General features: G+C 38.4%; 2 protein-coding genes across 4 annotated transcripts in view; one reads left to right on the top strand and one right to left on the bottom strand.

The window, feature by feature from the left end:
• The window catches only part of adcy2b (adenylate cyclase 2b (brain)), a 64,713-nt gene extending 59,058 nt beyond the window's left edge, over positions 1 to 5,655 (top strand). For 2 of the 3 annotated variants that reach the window (XM_084738750.1, XM_084738751.1), the window contains exons 20-25: positions 215 to 373; positions 1,384 to 1,530; positions 1,983 to 2,090; positions 3,498 to 3,612; positions 4,533 to 4,657; positions 4,748 to 5,655. In XM_084738750.1, coding sequence (XP_084594876.1) covers positions 215 to 373; positions 1,384 to 1,530; positions 1,983 to 2,090; positions 3,498 to 3,612; positions 4,533 to 4,657; positions 4,748 to 4,900 — 807 coding nt within the window. In that variant the 3' untranslated portion in view covers positions 4,901 to 5,655. Of the gene's footprint in view, positions 1 to 214; positions 374 to 1,383; positions 1,531 to 1,982; positions 2,091 to 3,497; positions 3,613 to 4,532; positions 4,658 to 4,747 lie in introns of those variants that run through there. The other variant, XM_084738752.1, reaches the window with a different exon arrangement.
• A 2,624-nt stretch (positions 5,656 to 8,279) lies between these two features.
• cfap90 (cilia and flagella associated protein 90) lies at positions 8,280 to 14,725 on the bottom strand. Its single transcript, XM_084739178.1, has 3 exons — positions 14,542 to 14,725; positions 13,664 to 13,780; positions 8,280 to 8,463 (listed from the first exon to the last, which is right to left on the bottom strand). The coding sequence occupies exons 1-3, from the start codon at positions 14,656 to 14,658 to the stop codon at positions 8,284 to 8,286; spliced, it is 414 nt and encodes a 137-aa protein (XP_084595304.1). The 5' UTR covers positions 14,659 to 14,725; the 3' UTR covers positions 8,280 to 8,283.
• Between the last annotated feature and the right edge of the window lie 216 nt (positions 14,726 to 14,941).

Raw genomic sequence — 14,941 nt, forward strand, 5'->3', positions numbered from 1 at the left:
GTTCTCTTACACACTTGGAAGGGGATGGTTGGATGAGATGTTTGCAATCTGCTTGCCACTAAATCCTACACACTGGTCCTTTAACAATGACGGCTTCTCAGTTTCTTTTCTTGGCTTTGATGCAGGTTTGTTCTGTGACCTGTAGCCTCGGAGCAGAGTGCCGCTGGGCGTGAATGACGCAGGTGTCTCTTTACTCTGTGTCCTCCTGTAACAGAATGAATATTACTGTAGGTTGGACTTCCTGTGGAGGGACAAGTTCAAGAGGGAGTGCGAGGAGATCGAAACCATGGAGAACCTCAACCGCGTTCTGCTGGAGAACGTCTTGCCTGCTCACGTCGCCGAGCACTTCCTAGGACGCAACTGGAAAAATGAGGTGAATTCCAAATTGAGTCGTCAGTTATATCAGAACTGGAGAGTGTTTCTTTTTTGAAAGAAGAGCAAAGACCAGCACTGAAGGCTGGAAATATTACTCTCAATACCGCTCTTCTCCCAACCAGCTTTGGCAAGAGTCTGATATGATTGGTCGAAGTTCATGTTAGACATGATAGACAGATGGTTCATCCAATCACTTGCCAAATGTTGTGCCAAGCGCTTGCCCTTTTCCAAACAGTTTCTAAGGACGACTTCCCAGATGGTTCTGTGCAGCAAACCATCTGGCATGTCAGGTTACCTTTATGCTACTCTCAAGACGAAAAAATTATATACATGAATAAATAAATAACAAATCCAATATATTAGATAAGTTATTATTTATGGTGGAGTGTGGGGGATGAATTTCTCATGAGTCTCACAGCCTGAGGAAAGAAGCTGTGAAAAATGTATTTTTAAATTAAATCTATATGTGTTGTTAATTCACATCTTTTGTCAGCATTTTCTCAACTGTTACAGTAAACTGTTGTTTGCATCATTTTCTTTCCCAGTATAATTTAATGAACACATTTACTTGTCATTTTCTATCATTCTTCATGCTCTGCTGCTGCTGTCTCTGAACTCGTGCTTTAATTGATGCAGCCCACCTGTCTAACATAGTTTCCATTCATATATTTCTCCTTTAATTCATTCAGTGCTGTAAATTTTTGGTCACACTCTGTACCCTCAAGTCCTCCCTTCTTACATCTGTCTTACTCTCTGTCTGTCCTGTGATGAATGCTGTTACTATTTTGCTGCTGCAGTGACCCGGTGTCCTCACAGAGATAATTAAAGTTTCATTTTCTTTATTTAAAGAGTCAGTGTCATTGTTCAGTGTGAGGTATTCGGCTCATAGATCTCTCTGTGGTTGAGCCTCATTGAAACCACAGACCATCCGTCTCTAACTTTCCTCCACCAGCGCTCGATCGATACAACACATCCAGCTGTTATCTTCTTCTTCTCGCTTGTTATCAGGACCTTTATCATCAGTCATATGAGTCGGTGTGTGTGATGTTCGCCTCCATCCCGGACTTCAAAGAGTTTTACACCGAGTCTGATGTCAATAAGGAAGGACTGGAGTGCCTCCGTCTTCTCAACGAGATCATAGCAGACTTTGATGAGGTAAACTCCTCTCACGCTGATAATCCCATCTGGCTGTTTGAGTGAAAAAAAATGTCCAACTGATTTTTTGAGAAGGTTGGAAAGTAGCAGCAAATGCAGCAGTTTTTTGGCAGAGAGCTTGTGTTATTCCCTACTCCTGTGTACATTGTGTTATCTACTGTGTTCTACTGCTGAGCAATTAATCCAAATTTTATTGAAGTCACATTCTGTCCTAATGCAATTTTCAAATTGCAGGAGGCACAATATTTGTTAAAGGCAATAATGTGTGTCAAAATACCATTTTAAATTAAATATTGTCATGCTGCAGAGACGTCCTGGTTTCCACATAATAGTCTACAGATTTAAAGGGATAGTTCACCCATTAGCTACTCACTCTCATACTGATTGAAGGTCGGGTTTAGTTTTTTAGTTACTCAAAATAATTGCAATTGTGTTCCTGATGTGTCCTGCAGCTGCTGTCCAAACCCAAGTTCAGCGGAGTGGAGAAGATAAAGACCATCGGCAGCACCTACATGGCTGCAACAGGACTCAACGTGACACTAGGACCAGAGTGCGCACAGGCATGCCGTTACACACTCGTGCACTCATTCTCCGGTGGTAGAAGTACATTTGCCCAAGTCTAATACTTAATGGGACAATTCACCCCCAAATCAAAAATACACATTTTTCCTCTTACCTGCCGTGCTATTCATCCATCCAGTTGTCTCGGTGTGTGAGCTGCAAGTTTTGATAAATTATGATATTTGAGATATTCACCGTGTCTGCTTTCTCTCCAATTAAATTGAACTAAATGGCACTCAACTTGCGGTGCTTGAAGTGCCAAAAAACACATTTGAAAAAAATCAACACCAGTGTCTCTTCAGAAATCATGACTCGGTTACTGAAGATAATCCTCAGACCTGAGCAGTTTCATGTAGATTCTATCACGGAAAGACTTTCTGCATTAAACTGCTCAAAACGAGGTTACCGGGTCATGGTTTCTGGAAAGAGACATTGCTGTTGAGTTTTACAAATGTTTCTTTGCTATTTAGTCCCATTATATTCAAGAAAAGGCAGACATCTCTACATCTGATATCTTCAAAAATGCAGCTCACATCAAAACTATCTGGATGGATGAATAGCACCACAGGCAAGAGAAAAACATGTATTTTTGATTTTGGGTTAAACTGTCCCTTTAGGTACATTTTGATGTAATTTAGTGTTTCAGCTCAATGCTGCTTTATACTTCAACTCCGCTCCATTTCAGAGGCAAATATTGTACTTCTTACACTGCATTTACTCCCATGTTCCTTAAAGTAATACTGCTGATTTCACCTGTGGAGTTTGGTTAGTTTGGAGAGAGCAATATTTAATTTATTTAACAGCGATTTCCTGTCTGAAAAAGCAGTCTGATGGCAGAGTAAAGTGGTGAAAAGATTCAAAACAGATAACATACTGACTAAGGATAAGTACATACTACTCCATATTAAATAACCCTAATTAGTGTCCCTTTAAAAGCTGAGTTTAAAAGTGCCCAAAACATATCACTTGAACATGTTAAAAAAATCCAAAGCTTGTCGGCGCTGTCAAGGTCTCTTGGTGTTGCTAAACCATGATTGGATGATCAGCGTTGGGAGGAGGGGTTTCACAACAGTCAGTTGCTGCACAGAAGAAAAAAAGTATTGATTTGCAGCACAAAACAGAAAAGAAACTGTGTTCTTTTCATTTCATTCAGAGCTATAAATAAACAGCTCTGAAGTGTTTATCTTCTTCAGTCAAGTCAGAGAGAAAACTGGATTGAAGATGCAGCAGGATGCAAGCGTTCATTTTTTTTTTAGACATAAGCAATATCAATCATGGTGATCATAGTCTCATGTATTTACAGTGATCCCCAGTTATTACTGTTAATTTAACACTGACACATTGAGATCTATCGTGGGCCAGATGACACCTTTAAGTTATTTTCTCCTCCTCTATATTCCCCACAGGAACATGACAGACAGTACATGCACATCGGCACCATGGTGGAGTTTGCCTTTGCTCTTGTGGGGAAGCTGGATGTCATCAACAAACACTCCTTCAACGACTTCAGGCTCCGAATTGGTGAGAATGTTTCTTTGCAGCAGAAATATGAGATAAATATGTGATTTTTTTTAGCATTTAGCATTTAGCAAAAATTAAAGCTGATGATACTAGACCTGACCCGAATGCTTCAAAGCTTCTACTGTTGGCATGGTAATCAGTGTCAAAATCAGTATTTGAATCTTTTCTGAGGAGAGTTTTTTGAAGAAAAATACTGATAAAGAGCAATAAATAAATTATATATGGTGTTTAATTATTCTCAAAACCTGTGCATGTAAATATCAGATGTGCATATGATTTGAGTGCATGGAATAATATCTGTAAACAGAATGAAGAGCGCAAGTTTATACACACAGAGCTGCTTAACTCTTGTCAAGTTAGTTGACTGTTGTGACTTTGGAGGTGGGGATGGAAAAGACAGCGACTGATGTCTCTCCTCTTGTCCTCGTCTTTCTTCAGACTCATAATTACAATAATAGAAAAGTATATAAGTAAATAATGACCGCAAGTTTGAGGAAAGTATGACTGAGTCGCCCCCCACCCCGAGTTTTTCCTTGCCACAGTTGGCTCAGTGTTTGCTCTTGGTATGAACACTTTGGTTCATAAAGACTACGGTCTTTGAACAATGTCCTGGGATAACTTTGATATGATTTGGTGCTATAGAAATAAAGTTTAACTTAAATTGATTTCTGAGGCACTTGAATAATTGTAGCTATTATAAGCCAGAGGCTTCAAAGATAAACATGTTTTTTTAAAAAAGGTATACAAGACAAATGGTCTTGACGGCCCTAGATGATTTGTTGTTATTATTTTACTGAAGAAGGATGTTATAATGTAGAGCAAGAGAACGCTGTCTACATTTTGATTTGAGAAAAATGACAGAATAACATACCTAATGAATAACAAATGTTATTTGTGATTTGGTGTTTTTTTTTTTCTAGGGATAAACCATGGCCCAGTGATTGCAGGGGTCATCGGGGCTCAGAAACCTCAGTATGACATCTGGGGAAACAGTGTGAACGTGGCCAGTAGGATGGAGACCACTGGGGTTCTGGGAAAAATACAGGTGGGGTGTCTCGCAAAAATACACGTGCGCATCTTCCAGTTAGTAAACTTCTTATTCTCATCCTCATCATATTTGTTCCTTTGTGTGCAGGTAACAGAGGAGACAAGTCATATCTTATCAACACTAGGGTACATGTGTTCGTGTCGAGGCATCATCAACGTGAAGGGCAAAGGAGAGCTGAAGACCTACTTCGTTCACACGGAGATGACCCGATCTCTGTCACAAGGGACCGTGATGCCTTGAGCACGCCACGCTAACCAAACAAATAAGACTTGAAAACACAATCACACACACACAAGTGGCCATAGAAGTGATTCGTCATGCTCCGTTACTAAAACCCATTACCAGCAGCCAGCAGTACAATGGATAGAGAATCATCAAGAACCAGTTTTGTCCTTAGCAACACAATGTAGAGCAGGGCCGAGGCACACCGCCACGGTCCTTCAACGCTGCATTCTGGATGGTTTTCACAGATCAAGTGTAACAAGGACGTGACTCTGAGGAGTCTCTTCACTGTCTAAAGGAGTGCCTGACTGAAGAGAGGTTTGCTAAATTAGTGCAGCTCTCGAGGACCACAGTCACCCGTCTGTACAATAGTAGTGGTGTGGAGGTAATTACCCATGCTTCAGAGCCTTACACTTGAGCGAACTGAGCTGCCTGTCGAGCTGTGCTTTTTTTATATCTGCCTGGTTGGCACTGTGAGCCGGTTTGTTCCATTTTATTCTAAATGGATGTTACAATAGTTTATTGTCATATAGAGCAGTCGATGCCAGCAAATCGCTAGTGTGATGGGTAGTTTGCCAAAACCTGTGAATTGTATTTATAGCTTTAGAGCTGCGTTTGTGTCCCACTGAAGAGGAGGTGGACTCAGGCACAGTATCCACGAGGAAGGTAGAGGTTTCTTTTTTATAATTCATCTGGAAGCAAACGAACAGCAATGTGTTTAAATGTTCACTGCCATCCTTTTGTTATTCATTAAACATTTGTATATAAATTGACATCCTCCGTCTCCGTGTGTTTGTTTTAGGGCTTTAAACACGAGTGCGCCATGAAAGGCTCGTCACATTATAAACACTCACAGGATGTAGTCACAATAGACTCAAAGGCTCGTAAGATCATTAGTTTGAAATATTCGAGACAAATGCAGGTTTTCATTTGGCAGATGTATTTATTGTAGTCATCAGACATACAGAATGTGTTAGTAATACTGCGCTCCCCAGCTTCAGTACACTTCATTAAAGGCCCCTTTTTCTATCACTGAGTAAACGGACAACCACTGACTAAGTGACATATTTTAGAGACATTAAATCAAGAACTGTACAGAACAACTGATGAACTGTGCAATTAACCCAAATAGTGAACATACAAACTGCAGGACTGTTTAAAATGAGCAATTTGGATGACAAGCAGATTATTTCCTGTGAGCACTGCATCACAGATGAGTTTTCCTGATATTTTTAGTAACTTTTTATATATTTCTCTGGTTGTTTTAACTGCGTACTTTTCTAATGCAGGACGAGGCTTTCTAGCAGAGACTGAAGGGTTTTTGCATGTTTTGTTCACTATAAGTCTCTTTAATAGAAGGTGATACTTTTTTTAAGCAGTAGTTTGCCATTTTTGGTAAAAATACTTATCTTTAATATGGTGGAGAGTTAGATGAGAAGACTGATGCCACTCTCATATTAGTCTTGTAAAAATAAGGCTACAGACAGCAGCTGGTTAGCTTAGCTAAGGTAAAATAGCTAGCCTAAAACATCATATTATCTGTTCTTACATTCTGGTTAATGTACAGACTAAACCAACAAGTAGATTGTTTTTCTTCTATTTGTGTTTTTGTAATTTGTACTTATTTAAAATTATTTTAAAGTACTGGTGAAAGTTTACCTTTTCAGTGCTCCAATTTCATTTTGGATAATAAAGTTTATTTTTACTCTGTAAAATATCCTGCCTCCATTACTAGGGATTTCAGAATACTTGGTTTATCTTTATAATTTTAAGTGCCTCTGCTTTTCTTTAATAAAACAAAATAAAATTAAAGTAGCCAACCATGGAATATCAGCTGATATATCAATATCTGATTTGTTTTTTGGTTTGTTTGTTTTTTAGTAATATCATCATCTGCATCACATCCAAAAATGCTGTTTTTCAGTCGGGAGCTGCTTCAGACTAAGTATTCCTCCTTTTTCCCATCTGTATGCTAAGTTAAGCTATCTGACTGCTGACTGCAGCTTCATTTCGGACATGAGAGTGGTATCATGTCATCTAACTTTCTGTCAGGAAGCAAATAAGCTCCTCAAAATGTCAAACTCTTCTTTTAAATAAAGCATGATGATATGTTAGTATCTGTCTTTCACATTCATCAATATACCCTCCTGCATACAAATACCAATCGTCACTATGAATACTTTTTTTAGTCGTATGAATACTCATCAAAACCTTATCAAAGTATATCAGATATATATTCTCTTGTAAATGAATTTTCAGAAATGATTTGTACAGCCAGTACATGGAGTAATACTAAAGGTTGTCCAGGTGGAATGCACTTTGATGAAATAAGATTTAGATTTAGATTTACTGCAGGACTAAGGAGAAATCTCCGAGGATGAATCTGTTTCACTAAGGCCTTTGTGATCAAATACTAATTTGCACGACCACAGACTCACTTTACTCAGCTGTTTTTCTCTTTCTACTTCTGAAACACCACCCTCTGTATTAGCTCCAAATCCTCTTAAATAAACACTGCGGCTCTAACAGCAAACAGATTCAAACACTGTATCATTTCTGAGAATATAGGGTCTATTTCTTCCAGAGTACAAAGGCAGAGGCAAATGAGAGATGTCTGTGCTCAAAAGCATCCTATTATGTAGGAGGTTTGGTCTCAGTTGCGTGGGTTCAGAATTTATACTCAAAAATAATTCAGCAGCAACTTGCAAATCAAAGAGGTTAGTGATGCACAAAAAGAAAAGTGTTTACATAAAGCAACACATGCAGTATCATGAGAGAAAGCAGAGGGGAGATCTAATACAGGCAACGTATAATGGTAAATATGAATATGTAAATGTGGATATGAACATGCTCATTGTGGGTTTGGTTGAAGCAATTCTTTGTAACTTCTGCAGTTTCAGTCCTAAGTGGCGTGCTCAACAGAGAAATCCTGTCAGTTTAAGAATTCACGTTGTGCCTGCGGTACAGGACATCCAGTCTCGCCATGAAAAGAACCATTTCACTGAAGGCAGAAGACTCGAATCTTTGATATTATGTGCAACATTGAGCTGCAATAACTGGAAGACATTTTTTGATTTATGGAGACTGTCTGCACGACCTGAACCTTTAAATGACACTTATACTGATGGAGCCATTTCAGCCTCCAACTAGAAAATGTGGTTTGAGCTTCTTTGAAAATGTCACCATTTTCATATTCACTGATTTGTTCTGTTAAAGTTTTTTGACTGATAATATCTAACTGAAAACAACTGTTTGTCTTGCCATTTACCATCATATAATACAGTTAAATATCATAATTAAATGTCACCTGAATGATGATTAATGATTAAATTATTTTTTACTTTGGACTTGTGTGTGGACTGAACACACACTCTGATCTCATGCTGTGAGACTTGAGGCTTTCAGATCGGGGCCACTGATCCGTATCCTTCTGCCACATTCCAGATAATCCCATTTTTCATGAAAAATTCAGCTTGTATGCAAGCCACACGTGAGAACTGCCGGCCCGGTTGGTAGAGCTCAGGGACGGGATGACGGCCATATTCTGAAGAGGAGCGCACAGGAACGACTCGGGACATCTCCTGATGGGGAGCAGGACAACAACGCAGAAAAATTCAGAGTAAATATTTAAAAAAAACAAAAAAACAACAACAACTAAAGACTATCCAATATCCTGTGTTTGGGACAATTTGGAGGACACAAGTGATAGATCTTTTTCACTGAAGACATCTGGCATGCAGGAAAAAGGACAGGCGTTACTAAAAACATTAATCATGGCTGCATCCCAGTTATATGGGTCAGTATTGTGCATGTTTACCTACTAGCCTGACCTGCTAACTAACAACACCTAAATGGAACAGAGCCATCTTTAACAGTATTAGTTACACCTGTAATTTCTCTTCTCTGTCTGCTGTGAAAAGGCAGACATTCTCAAATTTTCTGACCAATATTGTGACTAAAAATTAAACTCCAGGCTGTTGTGGTCTACACAGCCCCTCGACGAGTTTGGGTCAAATAAAATGATGTAGCTGCTTGTTTGGATGCTTCAGACTCACATTTACTTGCCAAGACAGTCCAATCTGTCGTATAACACAGGACTCAGTATTCAATGTTTGCCTGTTTGGCTTTTCTTATTAATGTTAACTAGCTACAACTTAGCTCCATTTGTGACCTGACTCTGCATGTTATACTAGTATTCCCTATGCAGAACTTAGGGGAGGAAGTCATAAAGTTATTCTTTTCTAGGTAACCAATAATATGGGCTATAGGTCTTTTTTAAAATTGAATTAGAATTTCTATTTTTTTCAAACTTGTGTTGAATCTTTTCAGGTAACTGCAGACATACCCCCCGGGGTACGACCAGCTGGGAGTCAATGACCTGAAAAAATCTGATTTTAATTTCCTCTGCAAGGTTTGTTAAATGTGACTGAATCACAGACTAATAGACAACTCAATTAAAGGCAGCTTACTTTTGAGCCCAAAGTTTAAAAAGTTTAAAAAATAAATTACTATGTTTTGCTGAGATGATTTACTTTTCTTCTTCAGATAAACTTGAATTTATTTATTATTAAATTTATTTTGACTTGAGTTTTAGAAACCCCTCAACATTTCTATTTATTAAATTTGTTGTGTATACTCCTTGAATATGAATATTGAATATTTGCAGTTGCAACCATTGGATTTTCAAGCCCCCAAATAATGACAAATCAGGTTCACAGCTCACTGTTAACAGTTTTTGATGTTTTTTTGGTGGGGCGGGGTTCAAAAACTCAAAGATTCAAAAGATTTGTTTAATTTATGTCAAAATATAAGAGACAAAACTTAAGAATTAGGAGTTTTCTGAACTTTTACAGTGCAGATGTTACCAGCGATACTAAGAAAGTTTCCATTCCATTCAAGTCAGACAGTGAGGGTGCTGCTATTATGTATGTTGGCTCTCTGAAAAGGCTCTAATACACGAAACTGAGACTTCATTTAGTGTCCTTGGTAACACCTGTGTTTATCCTGCTATTTCATGTCAATATGGGTGCTGTGAAAAGGGTCTATTGACTGGAGTGTTGAGGTCACAGATGTGGTTAGCTATCACCTAAATCTGCTGCAGACAGTTGCCAATATCAGCTTGTTAAACAGTTACAGTCTGCAACTAAAACTTTCACCTCTTACTGTTGATGAAGACATTAAAAAAGATAATAATAACAAAATAATATTAATAAACATTTCGATACAAAAACAATTGTGACTTTCAGTCATTACCTGTGTGAATCCAGGCCATGCATGCACTTGCTTGTTTATGTGAAACTGTGTTTTCAGTCACGCTCAGAAAGTGTTGTTTATCATTTGATGTTTACAAGCGTTTAAAAGTGCTGCCACACTGATTCATCCAACTATTTTTAGCCCCAAAATGTGCCCAGTGAATGCATTTTAGCATCAAGAGGGAGGGGATGATGTACAGCTTCCAGGGCTGTATTCGATGCTGAACTTGTTACTGTTTTGATGTTATGGTATAATTTTTGTCATAGCAAGACGTCACGTTATGAAGCTATAATCATCGGAAATGAAGCAAAAGTACTTGGCACTCCTGGCAGAGCTGAGATGAAGAGATGATTGTGTCTCCTTCTCTGCCTTAACATTCATTTTGTCTCTTCCTTGCCACTCCATGTAATAGGGTACAATATTGGCAGGAGTGAAAATAGCAAATGAAACTATTAGCTCCACCATAATGTTATATTAGGAAAAACTGAAGTATATGTATTGCTCATTATTACCCAGAGCAGGAGCGTGTCTCAGTGTGAGCTTTTTCAACTGATTTTTGAACACCGTGAGCCTCTGACTTCCTGGGTGTCAGACTATCTGCAGAACACACAGTACCTACTTCTGGCTGCGGCAGATTCACTTCTGGGTTTATATTTGCATAAGCCTTAAACAGGAACAAAAAATAACACACTGCCATTATACTCTCAATAGTTTATACAATAAATATTTTTTAATTCATATTCAAATGTGGGTTCCTGAACAGAAACATCCCATTTCAGCAGGAGCTGTCAGCCAAATGCTCCACAAACTGTAATTACAAGCTCAGCAGTGTGTGTGGCTGCTTTGTTCACCGCCCTCTCTGCTTTCAGTGACCCAGAAACTCACTGTGAGCTCCTTTTCTTGACATGAATAATTACTCTATGGAAATGAAAAGGAGCCATAAACAAATGTCATAAAACTTTGAGATACATGTCAGCCACCACATGATAAAAAAAAATAAATATGGAACATTTGGTATGCTCTTTTAGAAATAATTTTCATAATACACTGACATTTCCATCTATCAAACACTCCAAAGTCCATATTGCTAATATTATCTGATGCTGCACGAGTTCTGTGCTCGGGAAACACCAGGAGAAGGTGTTATTAGGTGAGTAGAGGTGGTAATGTTTGTTATGTGCTGAGATCTGTGTGCCAAGTGTGTGGGTGGTCAGTGCTATAAGGCAATGTGCACTGACGTAATAAGAAAAAGGAATGAATTGTAATGCATTTGTTTGACTACTAATTCACTCCATCCAATCATTTTGCATTACATCTTACTGTAAAATAACTGTATAATGTGTACTTGTGCACTCATTGTGAAGAAGCCTTTTGTTAAATGAAGGCTAAAGAATGGGATTCTTCTGGGACTGGAACATTATCCTTAAAGGGATAGTTGGGATTATTTGATGTGGGGTGTTGTGAAGTACTTATAAGTAGTCAGTTTATTACCAACAGTCGATGGCGGCCAGCACACCTCCAGTATAATGAAATAATGTGAACAAGGGCAGGAGCAAAATGTATTTTAGCCACCTTAAAAAAAGGTCCAACGAAAAAAAATGTAAATCAGTTTAAGTGTACACTATATTCTGCATATTTTCAACACTTAACCTTGCTGTTAGAGACTTTTCCAATGGGAAACCACTATTATGTAAGCCAAATATTATTCTTTTTAAACTAACCAGACTCTGTTGAAAGAACACAGGAGTTGCTGGTCTGCAGCTGCCTCAGTGTGTTAGTTTGTTAGTGTTATTGTGTGACCTTGGTTAAGTCGAACTAACCCTTTAAACCAAAAAAGGCACACAATTACACAAACAAACTAACTGATCAAGCAGCTGTAGAGCAGCAATTCCTGTGTTCTGCGAAGTAAAATGACTGCTTTGACCCATGAAGTCTGGTTGGTTTGGAGAGAGAAATATTTGGCTTATATAGGCTAACACCAGTTTCCCATCAGAAAAGGCTGTCTGACAGCAAGGTAAAGCAGTGAAAATATTCTAAATATAGCACTATATACACTTTAACAACACTTAAACATTTTGCAGCTGAACCTGTCCAGAGCAGTTCATTGCTGAGCTTCCTACACTGCTACTCCTGCTGCTTCTCTAAACTAGGGGTATGTTGACTGACATCTGGTAGTACCTAATATAACCCCACATCAAATAATCAGAACTACCCCTTCAACTCCACTGGAGGAAAAAGTGGTAAAAGTAATGCAGTCATTTTGGGGAACATAATATAAAAGTAATCCCAAATAGCACAGTGCCACTGATTCAATGGAGGGTAACTCAAAAGGAAGAAATTCTTGTAAATATATGTTTTACATGTCTGTGTCCATACATTTCAATATGTCAGATTTTAACAATTGATCATTATGAAATTAATATTAATTAATATTGAAAGCCTATCATTTCTGAAGTTGATTTACAGCCGCTAGATATTTGCCTTGAAACTGTCAAAAAGCATGTTATCAAAGTTGAGTGTCTCATTAAACATCCACAAAAACTGTTTGAAAATAAAAGCTCATAACTATTAAAAAACATAGATAAAAAAGACACCACATTATGCTGTTTAGACCATTTCTCAAAACTGTGTAGGCGTGGCAGATCATGTTTTGATTGGCATCTCCCTCAGCAGTACCAGCATGGATGCTGAGCACTAGGCTGCAGTGGACTGCCGTGAAGAGAGTCAGCAGCAAAACATATTTAGGCTCCCTAATATAAAAGCCAGTTTAAAAAGTCAATGTTCGATGATGTGTACACAATATTTTGAATATTTCACTGCTTTACTTTGCTGTCAGACCGCTCTTTCCAAGGGGGAAATTAAGATGCTATCTATGTTTTCTTCACCAGACTTCTTTGACAAAAACAGGAGTTTTACCTTGCAAAACAGAGAAACATTACTTGCTGTGGACTGAGGCAGCAGTAGACCTGCAACTCCCATGTTCTGCAAGGTAAAATTTCTGTTTTTGTCAAAGGAGAATGGAGCGATATAACTGCTCCAGTCCCCCATTGTTGAGTTGACTCGGGCAGATTAAGAGCTACTGTTGCTCCCACTTCCATGGGAGAACTGACTGGTTTGTGGAACATAATTTTCACGATATATGTTCACACATAACCACCCCAAATTCAAGCCCAATATCAGGAAAGTGCTCAAAGTTTGATTAAAAGTAATGAATATAAATAGTGTAAAGAGTAACAACAAGGAACATTTTTTTATTTTTATGCCGGCCCATAATATTTTTTGATTTTAGATTGTATTTGTTTTTAAATGCTACAGTGCAATTGATAGGGGTAAAATAAAATCCAGTAGAATACAGATGACTACAAGATCTACATTTTTTTTTAAATCATGTCTGATTGATGGAGTCCAATATCTTGTGGGGGCTAGGTTTCAGATTAATATAATTCAAGTTTAAATTCATCAGTAAGTTAAATCAGTTTTACATGAGATGCTTCAGACATAAAACAGTCTCTCACTTGTTGTCATTACCTCATCATGTATGTCCAGTCCTCTTCCTTTATCGTGCATTCTGTCATCTCGGCGCAGTCTCATATTGTAACCCTCAGCCTGGTGGAACACTTGGTCATACACAAAGACTTCTGGGACCTGCCCAAGGAGAGGCAGAGAGCAGGTGTTTGTCATTCAAACCCTGTCCTCAAACAGAAGGGGATCATTTTGTGCCACTTAGGACGAGGCGCAGGAGGTAGAGGTAGAACCAAAGCTAACAATCAGACCAATCTCGAGTCTCAAAATTGGTTCAAGTGATGGCAAAACAAACAGCACTGTGGTGGATCAGCCACCAGTGGCAGGCTATTCCAGTTAATCATTTAAGACAATTCTTGTGGCTTTATGTGGATTTAATAAAATATCAATCAATATAATCAATTCCCCTCACACTAAACAGAGTAAACCCAGGTGTTAACAGTGATACTACTTGAAGGGCATTCAGGTTAAACAGAGTTAAGGTACTGCTATTGGGCATGTTTGCTCACTGAAAAGGCTCTGCTACACTAAATGGAACGGGGCCTTAATAAGTATCACTGCTATATTATATATATGTTAAAAAGGTATAGACTTGGAACATGTTTGTATCCAAGCTACATTTCATGAACATTCCTTTCGGCATTCAGACAGATGAAGCTTTAGCTTAACGAAATTTCCTGACCTCCTCTATCCAGAAAACACCTCTAAAACAATATTAGTGTAGCAGTTTGGAAATATTCTTCGACCATTTGAACATATTTTTGTTGTGATATTGTCACATACCATAGTGAATCTAAATATTTTCATTTAACTGCCTGTAATTATAATACGTTTGCAGAGAGCCTAGCTCTCCTAGACAGTTCTAACAACTTCCAACATCTTACCTTTGATTCTCTGTTAAAGTATGACATTTCTTTTGGTTCCTTTCGTCGTGGTGGGATGTAACTATATGAAGACAAGGTAGCGAGCGGTTTAGTTTTGGCCTCGAGTGATACGTCCATCCTGTTTTTTTTTGCTGAAAATCACTCAGAAAAACTATTAAAGCTAGAGGAAAAACTTTGAACGTCCTGCCAGACGACGCAGACGGCTGGTGTGTGTGGTTGCTAGGATACAGACCAACTAATGTCTGATGCAACCTTCACGGGCACTTTGTTTGCTCGTACTTCGGAGTTTCAATGTTTCTACATGCCACCTAACCAAAATGCGTTTGTACAGGGACACAAGATAATTGACACTAACATACTGTCAAGTCAGGTTTATATATACAGGTCTAGTCCAGAATCA

Source organism: Lutjanus erythropterus, chromosome 16 (genome assembly GCF_056507025.1).
Source record: "Lutjanus erythropterus isolate fLutEry1 chromosome 16, fLutEry1.hap2, whole genome shotgun sequence".
Taxonomy (NCBI): domain Eukaryota; kingdom Metazoa; phylum Chordata; class Actinopteri; order Lutjaniformes; family Lutjanidae; genus Lutjanus; species Lutjanus erythropterus.